General features: G+C 42.9%; 1 protein-coding gene across 1 annotated transcript; it reads right to left on the minus strand.

The window, feature by feature from the left end:
* Window positions 1-3,246: 3,246 nt before the first annotated feature.
* Window positions 3,247-25,853, minus strand: rars1 (arginyl-tRNA synthetase 1). The gene is made up of 15 exons (XM_083986615.1): window positions 25,699-25,853; window positions 24,237-24,371; window positions 23,954-24,142; window positions 22,843-22,951; window positions 22,083-22,183; window positions 21,764-21,885; window positions 20,577-20,697; window positions 18,271-18,400; window positions 18,068-18,172; window positions 17,314-17,492; window positions 15,818-15,927; window positions 13,086-13,191; window positions 8,852-9,024; window positions 6,178-6,425; window positions 3,247-3,539 (listed from the first exon to the last, which is right to left on the minus strand). Exons 1-15 carry the CDS (start codon window positions 25,741-25,743, stop codon window positions 3,430-3,432), a joined length of 1,983 nt encoding a protein of 660 aa, XP_083842741.1. The 5' UTR covers window positions 25,744-25,853; the 3' UTR covers window positions 3,247-3,429.
* Window positions 25,854-26,025: the final 172 nt, after the last annotated feature.

Genomic DNA, 26,025 nt, shown 5'->3' on the forward strand with positions numbered 1-26,025 from the left:
AACAGAATGTCATAACCTGAGTCAGTATCTAAAAAGTATATTTTCAGATATGAGGAATTCAAATTTTAAAGTAGTCCAAATTTTTTTTTCCCTAAAGAGTAAAGAAACAGATTTTTGTGGATCAACTCATGAGAACCGAGTAGTCATGGGTCAGAGACTCAACATATTGATGTTGGTTACAGCTTGCACCTACAGAATCCAAACTGACCCACTGGGTCTCTAGTGAACCTTTAGAAACATCGTGCATTGGTGTCCTCTTCCGAACCTCTCAGGCCTTCATACATCCAATCTCCCTGTCAGCACCTCACCCTCTGATCCAGCCTAAGACTGGGAATAAACATCAGTCGAGACTACTGAGTCGATCAAATCCCTCCATCCCACCGAGGCTGTTGCCTCAGCAGGTGTTAGTGGAGCAGGTTCCTCCTCCTGGAGCGACTGTCACGACACCTTCAGCGCCATCCGTAAACAGCAGCTCAGCAGCACAAGGAGAAGGGAGCAGATGAATGTTTGATGAGGTTGCCGTGGGAGGTGGTCTTAAAAGGTACTGATATCGACCATAAAGTCCTGGGATGTGCGAGGTGATGACAGAAGACTAGATAGAGGGAGAGTATGGATGTTTGATGGACAACAACAACAACTGTACGACCCATGGTGATTTCTGGAGTCATGCAATTTTTATAGGTGTGGAGGTACACAACTGTGCGATGGGTATAGGCAGACTGAACAATTACAGGCTTCCAGGCTGCCTGCGAGCGCCTGTGATGTATAATTAACTTCATCAGATGGGTTTGTTTGCTTTGCACTTTGAGTTTCTGCAAACAAATCCCATTTACCCTCTCATAAGGCAGCTAGGGCAAAGGCTCTAATCGTCGTCATCTAAAAAGGAGTTGGAGTCAAATGTGACTGTATATATGACACCAGGAGGAGCACTTAAAGCTGCTGATTTAATCCTCTTCACTTTACATGACCAACACATATAAGTCTGTAAAGTCTAACTTATTTAATCAGCTCTTGGAGTTTTTTTTTTTTTTTTCATTTTACTTTTAATATTATTGTTCTTGTTCTGCCTTTTTCATGTCATTGTGATTACCATTATCATGCTGCTTATTCATTCTGATGAAACAAAGAGGATGGCACAGTGTGAGGTAGGGGGGTGTTGTTTCTTGATGCAGAAATAAACAAACAGAGGAAGTCTTCACTGGTCCAAGAGTTTGGACCTGGTCCAAAATGGATCCATGGAAAACAACCTGAGCTCAACAGGCATAAATCAAAGTTTAAATAAACAGAGAGAGAGAATGTGGTGTGTGTGTGTGTGTGTGTGTGTGTGTGTGTGTGTGTGTGTGTGTGTGTGTGTGTGTGTGTGTGTGTGTGTGTGTGTGTGTGTGTGTGTGTGTGTGGTTCTGAGAGGTTCAGAGTGGAGTCCTACTAAAAATAGCTCTGTCTCAACTTTAAGACTCTTCTGTTTATTGCTCTGAAGTTGGAGAAGTGCTAAGAGCTCATAAATCACTGCGACAGCTGCTGCAGGTGACGCACCTGCCTGAGTCAGCGTTACACAACATGAACACACTTTAGAAATCATCAGTTTGATTGTGAGAGCATTAAAAGAAAAAAACTCAATAACACGGGTAGAGCTAAAACTATTAGTCAATGACTCAACAGTTCCAAAACTTTTTTAAGCTAAAAGACAAATATTTTAAATCTCGTCGTCTCAAGATAGAAAACTGTTGGTTTCACTTTACCAGACTGACAGTGTCTCATTTAGGAAATTATGGTGGAGAATTTTACTTCATTCTCACATTTAATCAACTAAATGATTCATGAATTAATAAAAACATCAGGTGAATCCCTCAGTGTGTTTGTATAAGCTCTTTTAGCTCACAGAGAACAATAGGCATTGGTTCAATAAATTGATTTAATGGCCTTGGCTGTATTATCAAGCAGAGCTGGTGCTTTATGTGGAATTACGTCACCACAGGTTTGTCAGGTCACTCAGATATTGTTCCTAATAAAGAGCTCAGTTGAAGTAAAAAATCATCTTTCCTGTGCTGTTGAAGGCCCAACTCCACATCAAACTTTCACAAATGAGCTCCTTTAGACTGTTTTCGTATTCAAGACAGATCGACAGCATCTTCACCTTCAACCCTTGAAAAAGGAGCGAGTTCACTGAGTCTTATACATTTTTTAAATCTTTGAGAACATTTACATAAATGCAGCAGTGATGCAGTGAAGACTCTGACCCTGCTGAGACGGAGAGGGGTCACAGATCCTTGCAGAGTCAGACTGTAAACATTTCTGATTAAATCGTATTATGTTTTGGTAAGAAAACTTTAGCTTGAAACTCAATCCTCAAGTATCACAGGTGAGAAATCCAGCAGTTTAGAAATGACGGACAGCAGGGAACGCAATCTGGAAATCGCAATACCGGATGATGTCTGGGCTAAATGTATCTCTAACATACACACCTCCTCTATATGTATTAGGCACGGGCTGATACAATTCAAAGTATTTAATCGGCTACATTACGCCAATGATAGGCTAGCTAAAATATACCCGTCTGTTCTCCCTACCTGTCCTAGGTGTGGCAACCAAGTGTCACTGGGCCATATGTTCTGGTCCTGTCCCTCTCTAGTTAATTTCTGGTCCTCCATTTTCGACTGTCTATCTGTTCTATGCAACACACCCCTCAAACCCAACCCACTCACCGCTTTGTTTGGAGTCACACCCTCAGAAATATACACCACTAATAAACAAAAGAGAGCAATAGCATTCTGCAGCCTTATAACTCGCAGGGTGATCTTAATGAATTGGAAATCTAATAAATGCCCGCCCTTCAGGAGATGGATTCAGGAGGTTCTATCTTTGCTTCAGTTAGAAAAGATAAGACATACACTAAACGGCTGTTGTTGTGACACATACACCAGAGTGTGGTCTCCTTTTATTGATTATGTAAAGAAGTTAAATCTCTAACCAATCATGTTATTTTGGTATTTTCAACCTGTCCGACTAGTCCTTTGATGTCACACTTATGCACCATTGGATGCCCCCTTTTTTTTTTGTACTCTTGGTCCCAAGGGAGGGTATGTGGGGAGGGCACTAGTACGGGATTATGTTCACGAGATCTGATATCTTGTATCTTTTATTTTTTGATTATTCGTTTGTTTGTACGTTTGTTACTCTTATATAACTGGAAAAGCCTTAAATAAAGTTGTTAAAAAAAAGAAAAGAAATTATGGACAGCAGCACAGGTGATGTTCTGGTTCTTTAATTAAAAAAGATCCTTCACATGAGATGTCACTGAAGAGCTGAGTGTGAGGATGGATGCAATAACCTTTATAGAATAATCTTAAAGTCCTGTAAGTTTTGGCCGTGACGATCTTAACCGTTCGTCATCCTCATCTTCACCGGGAAGCAGTGGTGGTCGCCGTGACATCACATCCTGTGGACGGGGTTGATGCCCAGGATTTCAAAGCCTTTGGCCATAATGGCTGCTGTGGCCTCACAGAGCAGCATCCTCCACATGTTCACCTTCACCACCTCACCTGGACACACACACACACAAGGAAACAGTGAAGAGTTTAGGTCTTTAAAACAGCAAAAGAAAAATGATAATTTCTACAAAAAACTATCAAATTTGAATACTTTAACCTTTTTTGTTCCCCCTTATTGTGATATTTTATAGATTGAACAATCAATTATTGAATGAGATAACTGTCGGACGTGTTGATAGAGAAAATAATTCCTGCTGATCCACAGACAGAAGTGAAGCAGTTTCACAGAACAACAAATGAGAAGCAGATATAAATCTGGAGCCTTGAGGATCCCACATGTTTGCGAGGTTTCTAATAGATTAACGATGAATCACATTAAATCGACAGAAAGCAGATGGAGTGATAATGTGAAGTGTGAACTGGGCAGATGAGTCATCAGGGTAAATATCAGTGAGATGTATCAGAGCCAGAAGGAAGAGGACTGAGGTATTTGGGGTCAGAGATTAAATCAAGCAGACTCAACATGTTAACACAGCTTGTTCTGATTCACACAGAGGAAGAAGAAGATGAAGAGGGAGGAGGAGGATAAGAAGAAAACTGAGCAGGATAGGAAGACAAAAAGGATGGAGACAGAGAGGAAGGAGGATGAAAAGAACGAAAAGAAGGAGGAGGAGAGGATAAAACAGAGTGAAGGAGAACAGGCAGGCAGGAGTCGTGGCAGACAAATACTCAGTAGTCAAGCAGAGAATGATACCAACAAACAAGAAAAGGTCAGAGGTTGCGTTTAATGATGCTAGCATTACACAGCGGGGACGTCGATACACCACGGATTCAAATGAAAATCAATGACCCCGAAACATCTGCATCCACGACCAGCTCCGCCCACCCGGGAGGACAAGTGGCTGCACGGCACAGAGATGCAACAGACATGAAGTCGGTAATGAGCAGCAGCGGGTGCATCAAGCAGGCGAGTCGTTAAAGGGGCAGGAGCCTCGACAGCCGCTGACGGACGGCAAGATGAGTTTGGCGACTACACAAACAATTCAACGCTTCAGAGTTTACGAGAGGACGACGGGCGCTGCTGTTGTGACAAGAAGAAGCTGTGAAGTGATAAAAACACATTTATGTTTAAAACTGTTTATCACAGTTTGATTCAGAACTTCTTACAGCTTTGACCCGTTATGAATCAATGGCCACGACATCATTATTTAGTTTAAAGGTTCCATGCAGTATAAAGTGAGACTTCCAGGTGTAGTGTCATTATAGATCAGGTCTAGGCTCTATATTTTATACTGTGAAAGGGTCCAAGCCTCAGTCTACAGAGAAATGCACACAGCCTGTATTCAGGGACTGAGCCTGTAAACCAGCTGTCAGACATTCTGTGACTTTGTGATGTCATCAAGCACTTGCAGGATTTGGTTTCTCTGAGTGTTTTATCTGAAATCTGCTCTGTTTCTATTGGATCAACCATCAGAGGAGATGCTCAGAGCCTCCTCTCTTTTGATTGGTTGACACTGACCTGTTGTTACTAGAACACCAGAGAGAGGACATGTAAAACTACACTGAGATGGTTTTTCGGGTCTTAAATCACAAATACACTGACCTTTAAGGATGTAGGTTAATATCTACCTGAAACCTGCTGTTTTCTTATTACATCACTCAACGGCACCTTTCAATATAAAGTTATGTATTAAGATTTGTGGCCAAAAGTATGTTTTCTTTTTGTGTTGTGAGGCAGAGATAGGGTGCTGAGAAAAAAGTTTACGTTAATTATGCGCAGGCTGTGACTCTGAACTCGTCTTTGTTCACATGGAAACTTTCCCATCAGTCTGAACTGTACTCTTTCTAAAAAAAAAAATATGACAAAGTAATAGCCTCCAGCTGGGGTTACTGCTGCAGCGCTAACCGAGCATTAGCATAATTAAACAGCTCTAAGCCTGAAGTGCTAGCGCTCCACTGCACCGCGGGGATGAAACGCTCACAGTAACAAGTGGAGGGCTGACGGCGCTCAGACGGCTTTTAGTGCAGACCCTCTCAGAGCCAGACTTCCTGTCGACTGTCTGACTCCCTCCTGCTGCTCTCTGGACCTCTGACCTCGATTTCACTCAAAACTGTTTGTTTCTATAGACACAAGGAAAAATTATGCACAAAATCCATTAATGACACCTCTTTTCCAAAAGCCAAAATGTTGCTGAAGATGAAACTCCACTCTGCTGTCAACAGTTGAGGAATTTTCTAACTATCTGGCAGTAACACAGTGATGTAATATCCTCTCAAAACTCCTGAAAGACCGGTCCAGGGAGGTGAATCTTAATCAAATCAGTCGACCACCTTCCAATTGTGACACGTTGTCAGCTGGTGGGCTACAGTCAGTGTGAACTGCTGCACATTTTAATCCATCACTGAATACAAGAGTTGGTGAAGCTCAGAGGCAGATTTGAGTGATCAATTATAATCAGCACAATCACCAGTAGCTCACAAGCCCAGTCCAGAGGATATTTGGCTGATCTGACGTTTCTGTCTCCTCACTGGAAGCTCGATTGATGTTAAAGTCGGTTATTCATGTGCAAACTGAAAATGTGTACATAAACAGATGGCAATGCACTTCTTGAATCTTTATCCATTCCTGATCTCTGACCTGAATTGTGGTGAAGATTTGATCTACCCGTAATCCTCCGGATGTCGTTACCTGTCTTTCTGTCCTTCTCCACGCAGTAGCAGCTGTCGTAGAACTCGGTGAAGGTGGTGGCGAGCTCGTAGAGGTAGTCGCAGAGCGTGTGGAGCAGCAGGTCGTCCAGGATCTTCTGCAGAATCTCGGGGAAGCGCAGGATGCACTTCCCCAGCTTCCACTCCTTCTCGTGGTCCAGAACGACCTCCGTGGTCTCTGCCGCTTTCCTCAGCGTGGCCTCGTCGATGTTCGCCAGTCGGGATATGGACCTGCGGGAAATCATTAGAGAGACAAATAAGTGGGACTGAGTCACAGCTGCTTCTCAGCTCAGAGTCTCTGTTACTGAACCACTGCAGATGTTCACAGCATATTAAACACAGAGACGCTGACAATGAGCTGCACGTGGATATGAAATAGTTGAAGTTAGTATGACTAATTCTTCCTTGACCTTAATGTTCATTTAATGTCTTTGGGTTCTGAACTGAACCAAAACAAGTAATGTCCAAGTAATCTGAGCCTCTGGGAAATGTTTTTTGTTTTAGCAGGTTATTATAAAACAGACACTGATAACAATGTTGATACAAATATCACTTTTGTCAAAGTGAAAAGCCCAAGAATTGTAATTATATTGTATATTGTATATAATATATTGTATTATATTGATGTGATTTCTTTGTTGGGTCTTGTACCAAACCAAGATGTCTCTTTAAATCTTGAGAATATGATTTATTGTCCACCAGAGAATCTCTATAACAACATGACACTTAAGGTGCTGACAATTGACAATTATGTTGTGACACATTTTCACTTCATACATTGTAGCTCTAGTGATTTGAACATTGCTAGATAAGTGCTAGTTAGATAAGTTTAAGGAAGCCATTCTTTAAAGAAAACTCCTCTGGAAACTGTTTTAGAAAATTAGCTAGAACTTTTCTTCACTTTGCACAGTTCTCAACTCTGAACTTAAGGAAAAATGAGAAAATAATGAAACTCTGAATTAAATCATTAACCTTTTTTTCTCTATTTGCTGAACACTTAATCTGATCATTTCTCCCATTAACTGAAATCACTGCGACAAGTTTTAGCGCAGCCTCCGAACATTTGGCCACAAGTGGCTGCTAATCTTTCCTCATTTTTCTGTTAGGGAGGAACAATTGAACCACCACAACCACCTCTGAGGAAAGTCTCTGTTTCAGACTTCTTCTTGTCCTTTCTGACACTTGAACACCCACAGTGATGGGGGCCGCCGCCATCAGTGAGTGCTCTATTGACTGAGTGCAGGAACATCCAGTCTTCTCAGGCAAGACCGCTCTTGCTCTCGCCCTCCCTCCATCCCTCCATCCCTCCATCCTCCCCTCCTCCTCCCCTCCTCCCCTCCTCCCCTCCTCCTCACCCCTTACTGAAAATTGGGAAGATCAATCTTTGCCGGGCACACTGCCAACCCCCCAACCCCCAAGTCTAAGAGGACGGGGGAGATCAGTGCCGCTCATTGCAGCCTGGAGATGCTCACTCGATACAGGGGACAAAGGGGGAGGAGATATTGGGTGAAAATACCCCCAAAGACTAATCCTGCACCGCAACGTCCTGCAAAAGCCAGAGAGGCCGATCTGATACGGGTAATGGAAGAGACCTGCTGCTGGTGGGAGGCGCTCTGATGGATGAATGTGTCTGAGGAACTCTGGTCATACTGAACGTCAATGTCTTCACTTAACGATGCTGAACGTGGATTGAAGCCTGAAGACATGGTCAAGACGGTCTTCAAACTTAGCATCAGCAGTGATTGTGAACATGGAGTGACTTGGTGGAGTGTTTCACAAACTGATGATCTACTGGTATTTTCACGCAAAACAATCTCTAGGGTTTTTACAGAGAAGAGTGAAGGTCTGCAGAAGAACATCTCTGATCGCACAACAAGTGAAACCCTGAAGCAGATCCAGGTGCCACTCGTTGCAGCTAACAACAGAAAACGGAGGCGACAGCTCACAAGGGCACCAGAACTAGACAAGTCGAGGAAAGAAAACATTGCTTGGTCTGATGAGTCTCAATTTATGCTGCAACATGTGGATGGTCGGGTCAGAATTGAATAAACAGCCTTACAGCATGGATCCATCCTGCCTGTATCAACAGTTCAGGCTGCTGGTGGTGTTTATTTATTTGAAGGTTTAAAGATCAGGGACATTGCACATTAATAAAAACATTTAAACAAATGTAAATGTGCCAGAATTAGCCAAAAGGCTATTTTACATCTGTTGTCCCTGGACTGATGTTAAAAGTCACCCTAAAAGAAAAGAAAATGTAATGGTGTGGTGGGCATTTTCATTGTACCAACATGAGCACAGTGCACCATCTTCTGATGGCCTACTTCCAGCAGGATAATGCACCGATTCACAAAACCTCATCTCAAACTGGTTTCTTCAACCTTACAGTAAGTTCACCAGATCTCTGCCCAGTAAAACTTTGAACTTTGGGATGTAGCTGAATGAAAGATTTGGTGTTGGGTGTGCAGGCAACAAATCAGCAACAACTGTTTAATTGTGACACTATCTTGTCAGTATGGACAAACCTCTGAGGAATGTTTCCAGCACCTTGTTGAATCTGTGTCTTATGTGAATTAAAGCAGTGCTGAAGGCATCCAGGAGTCCAAGCATTTAGCAGTGAGGCGTGCCTTATAAAGTACACACAGTCAGATCCTCACCTGATGCGAGTGAGGGCGTAGAGGAGGTACGCTGCCGTGTTGCCCCGGTCGTCCAGCATCTTGTCGAAAGAGAAGACGTAGTCGTTGATCCGGTTGTGGCAGAGGTCGGCGTATTTGATGCAGCCAAAGGCGACCGACCTCTGGGCTTTAACCAGCTCCTCTGGAGTCAAGACCTGCAGAGACACAGCAGATACAACTGATGACAGGTGTGGAGGCAACAATCGCTCCCATCAACATTTCCCCTCAAAAACTCTTTAAGGTCGTTACTAAGTGCAGCTTGACTCAGCTTGCAATTACTGCAGGCACTTATTCTGCTCATGTGTCTATCAGTAAAAACCACTAAGTTGAATTTAATCGAAATAATAAATCAAAATTTCTAACCTTAGGCAAAAAGATTAAATTGACTTATTAAGTCGTAGCCTTCCCTTGAATCTGCATGTGACACGTCTGACACCACAGGCAGCCAACGGAGTAAGAGGAGGATTATACAGAAGATTTAATGATAGGGATTGGATTGGAAAACAAAAAGACTTCCATCGAGCAGAGCTGGAGTGAGAGGAAGTGAAGTGACACAACATCCCTATATGACATGGAATAAATCAAAGTGTAACAAAATAAAATATAACAGGACCATTTATTATTTTCTTATTGACAACAAACCCCATGAAAAGCCTAAATCCACCAGGTGATACTTAAAGTTGGATTATTCATACACATTTAACAACTGGTTTTATTCACACTGTAAAGTAAGCAGATGTAAATATATGTGAAGTGGTGTTAATGTAAAGTGTTTCCCATGACTCAAACAGTTTGGGGACGACTCTAATCATGACTGAATCAGTGCTGGTTGAAGCTCAGGCTGTAATTTGCCATTATATCTATTTCTCTTTGTTTTGTATTTGACATGACAGAAAAAAAACAATTTAGAGCTAAAACTACTGATCAAAAGATCAATAATCTGATGACATTTTTGGTAATTAAATTATAATTTTAGTCATTTTTTTTTACAATTCTGTGCTGTCTTTGCTTCACAATTTTCATTAGAAAAACTAATGTGCTTTGTCAAATCAACAATCCAAAACCCCGAAAGACTTAGACACCAGAGACTGAGAGTCAGTTTAATCTGATAAATATCTAAAACAAAGTCGTGGCTGAACACTGCTGACGCTCAGCTGACTCATCAATCATCTAATCACTGCCCAACATGTCGGGACATAGAGGACATGAGGACAGGATCTGAGAGGTGGAGATGCAGTGTGACACGACAGGACGAGGCAGGAAGAGACGGAACAAAACAGGATATAAAAGAAAAGTACAGAAAAGAAAAGTTCATATAAAAGAAAAGTATAATAGACTGGAGGCTTGTGGAGGAGAGGAAGAAGAGGAAGAAGAAGAAAACAGCACAACTGGAGGAAACAAATCTTAACAGCAGCAGCGTTAGCACTGGAGACTGAGGGTCAGAGAGGCCAGGGCTGGGGTTTGTTTTAATGAGGCAGGGTTAGCAGATGGTAGACGTGGGCAACGACCCAGGCAGAGAGCAAAGTGCCAGGCCAGAGGGGCCTGCAGGGGAAACTGTGCTGGCATCGCTTTCTCACAACCTTCTCAGCATTAAAATCGCTGCAGTTCAACAGGAAGTCACTGGGTGTTTACACTACGCCGAGCGCTCCAGATAATACCTAACCAGGTCATGTTCGTCTGTTGTTTTGTTTTTTTAAACTCGTTTTTATCCCCCTGGAAGTTTAATTTCTCATGCAAACACCTCAGCCTCCGAAGGTGCAAACACATGCAGGCAAATTAACAGAGGAGTCAGAGTGTTGGTGTGTTAAGTGAGGAGAAAACAGCAGCTAATGATGGCCTTGGGATGGAAGGAAAGGGGCTTGAGAACAGATATTTTCTAGGTTGGATCTGCAGAGTAGGTGGAACAAATCAGGTCAGGAGGTGAAAAAAATATAACACTTCCCATTCCTAAACAACACACACACACTTTCACACACTTCTTTCATTCAAACACGGTGCACACAAGCCGATGACGGAGAGCAGGAGTTTGTGTTATTTGTGAGAGCGAGGCAAGAAAACATGACACATCAAAAGGTTTCCTGGGTGAAGAGAAGCCACAGAGGGAACGGGATTGTGGTGAAGTCGCACTCTCACACACATGATGCAAAAAGTGTGTGAAAGATGATTTCATTAGCTAGACATCGTGGAAAATAAAAGACTCAAAGGAATTTCAGATTAAATGAATCAGCGACAAAACATTCGACTCACGCCGCTAACTCCACAGACTCTGTCGTGATACAGGTCGACCACTTTTGATCCTGACTGAAACATCCAAACACACTGAGGACAGACCATCATCAGCACAAATGGTTCAGACAATCTGAATCTGGTGATGCCCCGACTTTTCCTCTAGCGATTTGCATGAAAACTGCTACCATTTACTTTGTGTCTGGTGCTAATTAGCAAAAATTAGATTGCTAAATAGATTTGATCAAGTTCCAATCAAACACTTGGCATACATGTTGTTGTTTTCTTTGCAAGTAGTCTGCCATTTTAATGACTTTGTGGGCAAATATTACCCTAAACTGCATTTGATTGTGACGGGTTTGAAGAAATGCTTTTCAACCAGGTAACTTCTATTTCGCCTCATCTCATTACTGAGCAGGAAAACATGACAACATACCGTTTACTCAAACTGCCTCATGTCATCTTCACCATTAACAATCTGCATCAGAAACTTGGAAACATGAGCAGGAAAAGCTGACGACATCAGATTGTGCGCCACATTGAGGCTGACTTGACACAGCGCGGCAGCAAACATAAAGGCGGTTTGTGCCCAAACACAATATGGAAAGCAAAGAGGCGCATGATGAAAAGATGGAGGGTAGGAAGACAAATAAAAGCGGGCTGTCCTTAGAGCTCGGCAGATGAAGAGAACAAAGTCTGATGGCGACGCTTCCCATTTCAGTCCAGGTCCTCTGTGGACGTGATCAGAGAGGCCTGAAGCTTGGCTCGCCTCGCGCAGGATGAGAGCGGGGAGATTTAATGGCTACTGTAGAGTGAGACGGTCATTACTGTAAAATAAGCCTTGTCAGGGTGAATCGAAAGCCGGGCGCAAAGCGGAAATAATGAGCTGCTCACTGGACTAAATGGCTGCTTATCAAAGATTAAACATTGGCCACGAAATATTGATATAAAATGATTCAAATACAAGCTAAAATATTGTGCAGGATTCTGCCAAAAATGATTGGAGCAGACTGTGGCGGAGGAGGGTTTCTGCCATAAAGCCTTAGCAATTTTTCTGAGGAGAAATTAGAGAAATAAAGCAGATGATTAAAAATGAAACAGCGGCAAGCTGGACATAAATAAAAAGAGCCCCAACTGCTTTCATGAGGGTTTCAAGTTAAATATTCAGCGCAGCCATGTAAAGCATTAAAAGAAAAGCTTAATACAAAACAGCAGAACCCCTGAGGTGCTGCCGTTGTGTTTGACTTTGGCGTTTCTTTGTTGTTTTGCCCTCTAACAACTTCTGCAAGAAGAACTAAAACATAAGTTCATTTCTCCCAATTTAAATCTTCCTCAGTGTCGTGTGCAGCTCTGTGGGTCTAAGGCCAGAAGAAAACACTTCAATCACCACAGCCACACGGCACCGACTGCCTGAGCTGGGCAGACCTTGTTTTGGTGTCCTTTCTTTCCTTTTGATTATGTTCTGTTATTAGGGCATGAAGAAGAGTCAAGGACACGATTGCATGGGGCTGAAGGATTCATCCTAGGGAGCACGAAGGACTACGCAATATGTGGTCAAGATGTTTTACACTGTGAATAATCCAGACAACACAAATTAATGAGTTTTTGTAGGAACAATTTCTTCATTAGTTCCAGTAAAAACAGTTGAGACTGTTTTCTGTCTATAACCCAGAGTTAGAGGAAAACAGTTTAGAGAGGGAAATGCTGATGTTACGATTACAACTGAAGCAATTAGTTCATTAACTGATTGGTGGTTTGACAGATAATAAATTGGCAGAAAAGATCTGAGCTGAGCTTTACTTTTCTCAGTTGTTCTACCTAATTCCCATCTGGTGACATCACCAGAAAGCACATCTGTCTGACAGCAGGAGAAAACACATTCAAAACCAAAAGCCAACAGCTGGTTCCAGGTGTCCTACCTCTAAATAAAATGATGCTCAACATCGACATCTCATCATCTCAGTGATAATTCGGACTCAGACTCTCTCACCTTGTCTCTCTCCTTGTCCTTCAGCTTGTCCATGGACCTCTTCAGTCCCTCCTCCAGCAGGTCCATCAGCCGCACCGTGTCTCCAGACCGGGTCTTAAACTTCTTCCTGAAACAAGAAGAAGTTCAGCGTGAGCAAAGCTGCTTCCTGAAGAGACGATTAGGGGATGGATCTGAGTGAGTTTCGGTTTGAGAAGCCAAAGACTCGACACAGCCAGAACGTTCCTGCAGGTACGAGGATGTTTGATTTCTCCGTTGGCGACAAACTATTAGATTATTTCCACTCGTCAGCGCCGCGGGGTTAAACATTTTGTACAATCAAGCAAATCAGATGAGCATTACAAGCAGAACATGAGCCACAAATTTAATAACCCCCACCCCTCCCTCCCTCCCTCCCTCCACCCATTTTGTTCCTGTTTACTCGCAGCTAAGCTCTTACTGTCTGGTTGAGCAATTATGAGAGCAGCATGATAAATTTCTAATGGAGTTTGGTGTAGCGCAGACATTGCGGGGCCAATTTACACCCCCCTCGGGTTACAGTTGGGCGTTTAGCAGCACTTAGTTATGGCCTCTGCGATGCGTAACATCAACCTCCCCACCACCGACACCAACATCCAGCCTTTCCCTCACAGCCTTGGCCCCAGCTCCTCTTCCCTGGACGATTGATTAGGAAAAAAAAAAAAAACAGTGCAACAGATAAGTGTTCAAATTATAGAGCGTGTTCTCGTATCATCCGCACAGTAATCACCGCTTGCTATAAGAGGAAATAAATAACACACAGTGGCAGAGCTGCAGGTACAAGAACTAGACTAAGATTATGGCGATAAAACAAAATAAAATGTCCCCGAAGAAAAACTTTAATATCATGGTATAAAAAAAAACAACACAAAACTCATCGGTTCAAAGTAAGCGGTGCTCACTTTTCTGGCTTTTTGTTCGGTTGAGCAAAATAAGGAAGAGGAGAAGAAAGGAAGGGGGAGAAGAGAGGGTGAAGACAGAGGAAGAGGTAAAGTAGAAGAGGGAGGAAATGGAGGAATGATAGGATAAGAAAGAGGCGGGGAGGAGTATGAGTGGGAGAGGGAGAGAGAGAGGGAGAGGGATGAAAGCAGGAAAGGAGGAAGAAGAGTGATATATTAAGGAAAAGGAGTAAGATGAGCAGAAAAAGGTGGAGGAGGAAGGAAAGTAAAAGGAAGGTAAGACAAAGAGGGGATAAGAAATAGAGTTGGAATATGAGGGATAAGGATGAAGTGGGAGAGCAGGGAAAGAAAGGAAGAGAGGAAGAAAAATGAAGATGAAGCGTCAACACACTGATCTTTAGTCCACGTTTGAAGGTTTAAACAGAAAAGATTGATTTAGTTGTGGTTGTTGCGGTTTTTGATGACCAAACGTCTTCACACAGCCTCAAAGAAAGAGATGTGAAAACCTTGACTCCTTTTTATTGATTTAGTTGTGTTTTTATTCCATGTCTACCGTCTCTGTATCACTTTGCACAGCTTCTGCAGTCAGTATTTCCAAATTCAAGCACTTCAGCGAAACCATGACTGAGCACCTTCTCTCTGTATTGAGTGGTGTTTGACCAGGAGCGTCTGTGCTGTGACTGTGGACTCCGTTCACCTCCGCTGATTAGAAACTTTATCTTCAGGTCTGAGAGCGTTCCTCAAACTCGATCCAGCCTCCTTGTTGTTGTTGAACTTTTAATTACCGTTGTCCACCCACAGCCCTGCAGAGCCTCCCGCTCCCCTCCTCTACTCACACGCCGAGTAATAACAGCTCTGAGCTCGCGGTCGCTCAAACGCCGGCTCCTCTGTTTGCGGAGCGGTGGCGGCGGCTGTATATTTTTCCCCCCCTCTTTTATTTGCCGATGCAGTAAAAAGTTCTGGTTTTTATGTTTGATAATAAATGTGATAAAAACATGAAGCAGAGGTGATAAAGACGCGCTGAAGGACGTTCAGATGATTACAGTGTGGTGGAGGTGGAGGTGGGGTCTCCGGAGGAGCTGCTCGTTTCGTGCTGCAGCTCTGATGACGGTGATTTGGAGCCGCGTTAAACTGTTATTAGTCTACGTGGCCGCAGTCCTCAACAGTGTTTACACATGGCAACTGTATTTAACTCTTCCTCATCTTAACATCACCGCCATCTTAACAGGCAGTTAGCTTCACTTAGCACGAAGAGAGGAAGCAAAGGGCTTACTTAAAGAGCCCAGGAAAACTCAGCACCTTCCAAGACTCTTTATTAATCAGCTATTAACTTTATTCAGAGCTTATGACTGATGCTGCGTTCGAGACAACTGTACTCGGATTTTTCTGACCTCCTACTTGTCACACAACAATCTGCCAGCACAGAACCACACCTTCAACGGTAAAACATTGCTTAAAATGCATTTTAAATGCCAAAATATTTCTATTGTTTTATTGTTTTTGTGCCTTTTGTAATGTTTCAATGCCTTGAGTGAAGCACCTTTAATGCAAAGTTTGTCCGGTCTGCCATGTCTTTGGTTATTCTGGCGAGGTGCGTCTTGAACGCCTTGAAGTCGGAGCTCTGAGTTCCGAGTTGTCTCGAACACAGTATGAGAGGTCCTATTTCAAAGGCTTCTTCAAATGCGTGTGTCACTGCCTGTTTGGATCGTGGCAGAGGGCAGTGGCAGTGGAGAACTGGAGAATCACATCATCTATCAGCAGCTGTGTGCGTGCGTGCGTGTGTGCGTGTGTGCGTGTGTCTGTACGCTTTTAACTCACTTGTCCTCCCCCAGCACCACTCCGAAGCCTGCATGCTCCACCCGGGTCACCTGAGGATTGTACCAGCCAATCATCTGAGCCGCAGCAAACACTACCTGAAAGTGTGTGGACTGAAGGAGGAAACAAACACACACACAGAAATTGAGTGACACACAACATAAATCTGATGTCACATGTCACACACACACACACACACACACACACACACACACACAGGATATCAAGGCGTCCACTTCAACCTCACGGTGGCGCCAGAGGACGTGAAGCGGAGTCATCTCCTTGGCGTTGTGGGTGTGACTCCATCCAATCAACGTTAAGATGCCGACACTGAACCGCACGTCATTCATCTTCTCTCCGTCCTTTAGCAGGGCGTTTAAGACACAGTCACCTTGGTAACGTTTCCCGACAGGTTGCCTTGTATTTACTGCTCTTGGTAAATTAAGTTCCCTCAGATGACAGCTTTAGTTTCAGTGAGTCTGCACATGCCGAGTCCCTCCCCTCCCGCTCGCATCTGCTGAGGACGATGATGTCTGTCCTCATAACAACCCGCATAACATTTTAAAGCCCGACCTGCTGTCTGCCACACAGACGGTGACTTCTGAAAAGTTTTCAGCCTCCAACTTCAGTTTTTATAGGATTCATATCTAAACGGAAAAATATCATCTGAACTGTTCCCAGATCGAAGATGTCTGAAATGACGATGAGATTGATTTTATCATACAGACATGTTCCACAAAAGGCCTTATGTTAAGATTTTCCTTTGAGTGTGAGTTAAAGGGATAGTTCAACACTTTGGCAAATTGGCCCATTGCCATAATCCCTATAGTCATAGCAGTAGGTTTGCTACCTTTAATTGTCGGTGCAAGCTATTTTTAGAACGGTGGAGCAGAGCCGCAAGCTGCTCAGAGCTACGCTACGGAGGCTCATGGGATTTCTTGGTTTCCCTCATCAAACTCATCAAATACACAATCCAACAACTCCAAAACACTCTGGTGCACATTCACCACGCTATTAGATAATAACGGAACGTTATGAGACAGAGTTGTTTTCGAGGTAAATTCATGCACAACGTCTGATGCGCGTTCTCGTCGGGGGCAGTTTTTGGGCAAGCAGTCTGCAATTGCCTCGAAAACAACTCTGTCTCGTAACGTTCCGTTATTATCTCATAACGTGGTGAATGTGCAGGTCACAACTTGTCCACCAGAGCGTTTTGGAGTTGTTGGATTGTGTATTTCATGAGTTTGATGAGGGAAACCAAGAAATCCCATTAGCCTCCATAGCGTAGCTCTGAGCAGCTCGCGGCTCTGCTCCGCCGTTCTAAAAATAGCTTGCACTGACAAATAAAGGTAATGAACCTACTGCTATGACTATAGGGATTATGGCAATGGGCCAATTTGCCAAAATGTTGAACTATCCCTTTAAGTGTTGTTTCTACATGTGCTGGATTTTCCCCCTCGTTTACTTTATGCTCTGCAGGTGTGTTTGTCTCCACCCACCTGCCCGCTGTCTGTGACGTAGATGATGACATCGGCCTTCTCCTCAAAGAGGCGCTGGTGCAGGGCAGCGAGGTCCGACGTGTCGTAGGTATAGCCGCCGTCCGACTTGACGATGGTGAGGGGGATGGACTGACCGGGGGCGAAGACGATCTTACGACCCTCGTCCATCTCCATCAGGCCTGAGGATGGAGAGAGAGAGAGACAGAGAGAGAGAGGGGAGAGGGTGAGACAGGGAGGGGATGGATGGATGGATGAGGTAAGGTGCACCAGGAGGAGAAGAAAGAGAAAAATGGATAAAATCATGTCACAAGAGAGAGAGAGACTAATAATGTGAGTCTAATCTGAGGGGAAGAAGAGAAGGATGAGATCATGAGTAAAACAGAGAAAGTGCAGAAAAAGGAGATTTGGGAGTAAAGGAGAAATTACACAACCCCAAAGAGAAGGAAGAAAAAAAACAGTAGACACCAGTTCGGATGACTGGGGAGACATTTATGAGACAATTTTGCCTCCTAGTGGTTTCACCAGGTAACTGCAGGCTACAGCTTCAAACGCCGATACTGTAAATCCATCAAATCTGCATGTGTGACTATGGCTGATTGTTGTACATTACACATTCTGTACCAGTCTGTTTTCTGCTTTCTTTCACCAGTGTATCTCTAATATACAGAGCAGAGGTCTTCCTGTTCATCACTAGTCCCTGACGTGGCTCTAGAGGAGTTACGCCCCGGTGACCTTTGACCTTGTGCACACTGACCTTTGTCCTCGAACTCCTTCACCACCCGCGTCATCCGGTCCTGGTAGAAGGACTCTCCTCTCTCGATGATCTGGATGTCCAGGCAGTCATAGACCTTCTGAAACTCTGAAAACACACAGACACAAGGAGAATGACGTGTGTGACGGCTGTGTGTGTTTCAATGTGGATTGTTCCTTTAATATCACAGATAAGGAGTCACTCACCTCTCCTGGACACGTCACAGATGAGGTTCCAGCCTTTGATGAAGTCCGGTTCTTTGCTCTGCAGCTTCACGACGCACTGGTACGCTCGTTTCTTGAAGTCCTCGTCCTCGTCGAAGCGCTTCTTCGACTCCTGATGAAGAGGAGGAAGAGAAATGAGAGGGGAGCAGGGAAAAGAGAAAAGAGAACAGAGAGACATGGAGCAGGATGGTGGATGATGTAAGAAGTAAATGAGGTGTGGAGAGAAATGAGGGAAGACGACAGCGGAGAGGACAGATAGTGTTCTGTGAGTTTGCTCTATATACTGTGCAGCCATAAAGAGCTTTTTCTTTGCGGTGAAAACGATTCTCATCTCATCCACAAGACTTGTTCTCCTCAGTCGACCGGATCGTTGACATTTTCCACTTTTCCTGAGTGCAGCCACTTTGTTTTTTAAAGTAGCAAATTGCTGATTTTGGCAAAACATCCTCTGATTTCTCTATAACAGATCTATAACTCATTCGTCATCATCTCCACCTGCATCATCTGCTTTTACTCAAGTCTGAAATGGAAACTCACAGTGGGTTTTTTTGTTTTTTGCATGAGCTAACATTGCAGAAACACTTAGAAGGCAACCATCCACTTACTGCTGAACCACTGCAATTTGGGCACTGTGTGCTAAAAGCGCTGCGTCTCCTACACAGTTCCTTCTATATGTGGATGTAACCTTGATCAAATTAAAGATCTGAGACTTCTAGGCTCTTTAGTGGGGTATCTTTATGAGCACTTCTCTGCCTTTAGCCCTAAAGCACAGTGAGAGAAAGAAAAAGAAAAACAGAGTTGGTTTTTCAGACGTGTTATGTGTGGCCATATTTGAAGGTGCACACCCTCTGTAGGTGTCGCCTGTTGATGCAGGAGGCTCTGTGTGTTGTTCCTGGTGGTTACGTTGCCTTTTTGTTGCTTTAGTTTGGGTTGGAGGTCACCACCTGTGGTTTTCTTTTCTTTTAGTTCAGTTAGGGTTTAGATTGTCTCGTTTGTTGATGCCAGGCATGGGCAACCTATTCCTCAAAGGGCTGCAGGTTTTTGTCCCGACCAACCAAGAGCACACAGTTTGACCAATCAACTGTCTGAAGACTGAGCTCAGTTGGTTAAATGAGTCAAGTGTGGTGTGCTGCTGCTTTGTTGGAAAGAAAAACCTGCAGCCACACCGGCCCTTTGTGGAAAAGATTGCCCATGCCTGGTTTAGGCTTCTGTTCTTTTTTAGCTGGGGTCTTCTTCCCCTCTTCTTCCATTTACTTTAATTTCTTGTGCTGGCTTCTTTAAGTCACATTTAAAGTAAAAAATTATGATACTAGAAACTCATTTTAGCCTTGGTTTGTGTTCATGAGGCTGTAACATATTTTAGGGGGCGCTGAGCTGCTGCGGTCTGAACTGAGTGGAGACGGTACGTGCTCCACCAGCTGAGCCACCGGGGCGTGTTAATGTAATATCTATTTATTTACAGTATTTCAAACCAAAATGTGCTGAAGCTCAGAGTCTGGAGAACAGATAATGTCTGACTGTCTAAATACTTTAGCACTAGACTTGTAGATGATGTCATGTAGCAATTGTAAATGTGCGTTAATATAACTGATCCAAGCTTTTTGGCTTTTAGTAAAGTGCAATTTGCAGTTTTCGTTCTGTTGCATCAATTCCTTTTTATTTACAGGTGAATTTTTTTGGACCAATCACAGACCTGCAGCTGCTCTGCATCCAAAGACAAGAGCATTTTCTCTACAAAAGGAGATTAATGTATCTGTGCTTTTCTGCAGGATAAATCCAACTCCTGGTTTATTCTTCTGTTGTTTTAACCAAACAGCTCATTCTGCTGACATAACACAACAAGCACAGAGTGTGAGAAGGCAGACTGTTTAGACTTTCAGATTTAAACAAATAAAAAATCTCCTGGACAAAATTTCTAATAACAAAAGCCGATTTTCAAAAATGGTACAGTGGAGCTGACGGTACCATTTTACTGAACAATTTCGCTGGCCTTTTACTCCGTGTTTACCCACTGGCAAGTTTTCATTTGCAATCATTATGTCACTTTGCCCAATTACTTTTTGCCATTCTCGGAACTGTCTCTGTTGTCCCTCCACCGCTCTGTTATTTACTTTGATAACCAGCAGAAAATAACTGCCTCTAGGAGAGTTGACACACGCAGCTGATTGGTATTTAACCCGCTAACTCGAGTCTTTTGTTATGTGTCATTTCAGATATTTATCAAACCTTTCCGGCAGATTCAGACACAGCAAGTGGAAAGCAGAGACACAGACAAAGCATCAACTGACTTTGTAGAAGGCCTGCAGGTCGCTGATGGGCGGGGACACCGTCAGGTAGTCTGGGAATTTATCCTGCAGGTGGGCGATCAGCATCCCGAACTGGGTGCCCCAGTCTCCCACATGGTTCAACCTGCAAATGTAAATACAAAATTACTGAGGAAACACCAGGCTTGTTTTACTCAGGACTTTACACAAGCTGTTGGCTTTGTGCTCTGATTTCTTTGCTCTGAGTACATATGCTCTGTACAGACTCAGTGATGAGGAAAGCCACCCTGATCACTGAGGACCCCTCCCACCCCCTGCACCACTCCTCCTTGCTGCATGAAATCATTCCCTTTCATGCCCTCTGCAATAGCTGCTCTAAATAGCACTAACGTGTTTAAAGAGTGTTTTTAAATGCCCGGGTGTGGATTTTAATTGTGTTTTTAATGCCTAATGGAGCCGTTTTAAAAGACGAATTTCTGTTTTTTATTCCGAACAGACAAATAAAGTATCTATCTATGTATTCACACCTGCTTTAAAATGTGTCTCTACTGGCCACTTGTGATCAGAGCACTCTTCCTACTTTATATACACATAAACATGTCAGGAATTGTTTTTAGCCAGACAGATGGGCCTGTTGTTAATATGCTTGTGTGAGTTATTAGGGGATAGTATGAATGAATCCAGCAGATAATGAAACTGCACTGGGACTAATTAGACTGTGGCAGAAAACGTCGGTAGAGTGGGCGGTCCTTCAGAGGACATCACTTTCGTAGGCGGTCCAGGATGGATTTGCATTTACATTGCTCAAGGAATGTGGCCAAATCGGTTCTTAAATGCATCCTGAATGCATCTTGTGTGTGTTTGCACCTGATCTTCAGACCTGACATTAATATCAGGTCTGAACAGGTCCTGATCCACGATGAATTAAAGGTCACACTTCAATCAAAAATAGAGTGGATCCGCACGGTTGCTACATCTCAGCATGATAAATGCACCAATGTTTTGTTACGAGTGTTGCAAGTGTGAACATGCATACAGCACAACATCATCTTCAAATCTCAGTCACGCTCAGTTAGTTACTTAGTCAGTTACTTTTCAAAATTCATTTTAATGTCGACTACATCCCAACAGTGACTCTGCTGTGCTCTGCATTAAATGCTACAGTTAGCGACCTCACACATTCATTTCATGTGAACAGCGTCCGCACTGACCTGAGAACGTCGTAGCCGAGGAACTCGAACAGTCGACACATGCTGTCACCGATGATGGTGGAACGCAGGTGACCCACGTGCATCTCTTTGGCAATGTTTGGGGAGGAGAAATCCACCACCACCTGAGCAGCAGATCATAACATACACATAGGTAACTGCTTATAACAACAACAACAACAAAGTTTTTAATTCTGATAAATATAATATTTCACTGTTCTGCAGCTCTTCTTCATCCTCTACCTTAGTTTTACCAGTTTATCTTTAATTTTAAATACACTTGATGCATGAACAGGTGAATCTCTCCGAGGGTGTGACCGACCTTCTTCTTGGAGGGCAGCGGTGGAGGCTGAACCCCGTTGACCAGCAGGTTACTCAACAGTTTGGACACAAACGTCCTCTTCAGGTGGATGTTGATGAATCCTGAAGATGCAAAAACACGTCAGAGGAGGGCGCTAGAGATGCTACAGCCAAAACTCTGTTATTAAACACATCTGCTTAGGATCCAAGATTAAACTGACAGAGTGTTTCTGGTATGAACTATTTTATTTATTTATTTTACTTCTAATCTAGTAGATAGATGATATAGAAAATACAGAATCATTTATGAAGCTGTGCAATTTTTCTGAGCTGTTAAATTTCAATTTCAAAAATGTTTCCAAAATTTCTGCATTTAGACTATAAGAGAGAGAAACTAATGTATTTATCATTTTCATGAATCAATATTTTGAATGAAAATCAAGTCATATTGTTGAATTAAATTGATGGTAGCTTAAAATAGTTTTCAACTTGTGTGTAATACACTATAAAACTATAAAAACTAATCCACAAGATCTTTGGAACTTTTTTCATTTTAAAAATGTCTAAAAAACTGCACTGCAGTATTTTTCATACTAACCCTGCACATTGTGGTTATTACATGGTTGTTTAGTGAATAAATTCACACAAATAAGTATTTGACCTACTTCCTAAACTGAAGATATTCATGCATGAAATAATAAAAGGACAGAGCATGGTCGAAAAGATTCTCTTATAAAGAAATAAAACATAACTGTCAGATTTTTTATTTCAATTTTCTCTACCTGGTCCCGCAATTTCAGTTTTCTGGACAAGTTCGTTGTCTGGAAGGTTCTGAATGATCTTCTCTGCGATCTCCCTCGGGTTGACTTTGATTCCCTTTGCCTTCAGCATCTGCAGCACCAAAGAGTCAAATACTTAAAATGTTTTGAATGAACAGATACAAAACAAGTCAGTGTCCCACTTTTAACCCCAAGAACAACAAATACACCACTGCTGTGTCACTACAACAAATCAAAGTCTGAAATGTAATTAAATTAAACAATATCAGTGTCTGTAGAGTTGTTGAAACGCTCATTTAAAGAGGAACTTTGAAAGATTTTTACCTTAGCTATGCTACATTTTTACCTTAATTAAACAGCTTCAGAGTAATTGTGAGGACTTGTTAAAAGGATAATGGAGGCTCTCTGCTTCCACCTAGCGTCTCTTGGCTGAAAATCAACCTCACAAGATCAGAACCTCCGACCCGGTGTCTCAGCTCTAATCAAACGAACGCGCCCCGTAACCTGTGATCTCTTGTTTATGCCAGATAAGACTACACATATACACATTGTAACGCGTGGAGGATATATAACGTTATCCACCGCTCCATGGATTGCTTTCTCATGGGCTTCTTGAAAACAAATTTCATTTAATTTCATAAGCTTTATTTAAACTCAGAGATATATTGAGGAGTAACCTCATTTACAATATAACCGAGATGAAACACAAAACATATAAGGACAGAAGACAAGACATTTGAAACATACAAAAGCATAACAGAATACCAGAAGTTAAAGGTGACTAGGATAAATTGAAACATAGTTAAAAGCAGAAGCAGTTAGAGGTAAAATAAGATGTAGTTATGGTTTTAAATTGTCCTATTGATAAAAGTGAGGTACGTTTCAAATGATTTTGCAGAGTGTTCCAGGTTGCAGGTGCACAGTAAGAGAAACTGATCTTTCCAAGTTTGGTGTTAACAGAGGGAACCTGCACTGTGAGCCAGTCGTTTGAGAATGCACATGGCTGGGAGGAGTGCTAGCAAAACAGTGGAAAAGCGACCAGACTTGCATAGTTCCCCTTTAACACTGTGGTTTTAGAACGATTTAAGAGTCTGATGTGAGGTTGCAGTCTCACCTGGGCCATGGCCATAGCACTGTTGCACTGGTAGTCTCCAAACTTGGCCTGCTGGTTGGGCGTGACGGCCAGTGGAGGGTTGTCCAGTTCGGGGCAGGAAGCCCGGATGGCCTCCCCGAAAACCTCCTGAAGCTGCTGGTTGATGTTAATCATGGCCTTACTGCAGAACGTCTGATCCTCCTGTAGACCCTGTGGACAATGACACAGGAGGAGGAAGCAGAGTTGAGAAATTCATCCTTATCTCGTCTATACTTTGGAAGCAGCAAACCGCCGTGTGACGCACCCGCTTTAGGATGTTGAGGCGGTATTTCAGCTTGGTGTTTTCCTCCCGCAGCTCGTCCAAACGTGAAGATGGACTCATGCTCTGTGGGTTCTTTAGACTCTCAATCTCTGCAGAGAGACTCTGGATCTCCCGCTCCTGAAACAAATAACTATGATAAATAAATAAAACAAAAGGCTAAAATACTTCTATTGTTTGAACAGAGTTTGTCAATCAATAACATTTAATCTGCAAGACAAGTCATAAAATTTCACTGGAATTGGGTCAAAGTACAAATCAAAACGAAACCAAAACAGTCGTCTCATTATCAGCACCTGATTAAAAGACAAATAGACAAATAAAGAGTGTCAAGAGTCACTGAAACTCGGATGAACTAGGTTTTGTTAGGTCATTCATAACTGATGAACATTTTAAACATTTTCTTCACTTGTGTTCTTGATTAAATCATGTCAGAATAGGTTCAATAATAAATTCCCCTTGACACCATCAATTATTTAGTTTTTGTCCAAAACTATTTCAACTACTATAATGTAAAACAGAAGAAATCAGAAGATGAGGCATCAAATGTCAAATGTCATCAAACATGTCTTACTTAAATTATTAATGGATTAATCATCTGACCATTGCAGCTCTATTGGTAAAATTTGGTCAGAAAGGAGAGAAAAGGACATGGACTTGCACTTGTAACTGTTTTATGGCTTATTCTAAAAACCAGAATCAATGATGCCCTAAAGTAATATCTGCAGCTTTAATTTAAACAGACCACTGGAGGGCACCAAGCTTTACTATAAGAACAGGAAGACTGAAAATGATTATCATAGGAAGACAAGCTCGTATATGAATATAACACACATATCTAATTATTTGTGGCTGATAATGTTAAGCAGATAATTTAGTTAGCATAAACTGTTTAGTAGAGAGAGAGAGAAGTACAAGACTCCTTTCAAATATCTTCTCGTTTAACATTCATGTTATATTCAACAGCATGACTATTGGCAATGTGCTAAATACAAAGGGGAAAAATAGTCACAACATCTTCTGGTACCTTCGGCACAGACAGGACGTTTTAAGTGATGATAAACTCATAAATACAAACTGATAAACGTGCTCACAGAGAGTTACTCCCTGATGTGCTGTCACTGATGTGACAGCCGGCTGTGCGACCTCTCACCACAAACCATGAAAACCAGGTACTAAAGTTTAGAAAGCTCAATAGCAGGCGGCGTCAGGTTTACTGCACGTCAGCCGAATTAGAGACCGGTGTAAACGTAACTGAACAACGTTCATCTTGTTGTCTGGTCGTGCAGATATTTTTAGTAACAAACAGGAATATTTTTAAATGGCAGTTCCTTCGATGCCTGTGTCGGCCGGTGGTCGGCCACCGACGGACCGGGGCTCTAAGTTAACTCACACACATTTAGCCGGGGGGCTAACGTTACCCCCTCCCCACCGACCGGCCGCTCACCTGCTGCTGCAGCCGGGCTGTGTAGTCGCTCAGTGGGTCTCCCATCTTTCTGAAACACCGGAGAGCAGCTCTTCTCTGGCTGGATGTGGGATCTCGTGGATGATGAAACGAACTGCGTGCGGAGGAAGAAGTTCACAACTTTCTCATGTTGTTCCGGTGCTGGGCGCCGTCATCTTCCTCGTCGCCTAGACTCCTGGCGCGTGAACCACCACAGAGGGTGCAGAGCGCCACCGCGTGGCCAGCGGCGTGTTGCACAGCTCCACTACTTCCTGGACTTAATGCTGCTCCTTTGTTTCCTGTTTTACATTATTGGACAACCTGATTAAT

Source organism: Trachurus trachurus (assembly GCF_905171665.1).
Source record: "Trachurus trachurus genome assembly, chromosome: 14".
NCBI lineage: Eukaryota > Metazoa > Chordata > Actinopteri > Carangiformes > Carangidae > Trachurus > Trachurus trachurus.

Coding starts and splice junctions, on each gene's coding strand:
- rars1 (XM_083986615.1), bottom strand. CDS start 25,743: ATGGGAGACCCACTGAGCGACTACACAGCCCGGCTGCAGCAGCAG. Junction 21,886..22,082: donor CGCTGCCCTCCAAGAAGAAG/GTCGGTCACACC, acceptor TCTGCTGCTCAG/GTGGTGGTGGATTTCTCCTC. Junction 9,025..13,085: donor AGGACAAGGAGAGAGACAAG/GTGAGAGAGTCT, acceptor GTGTCTCTGCAG/GTCTTGACTCCAGAGGAGCT.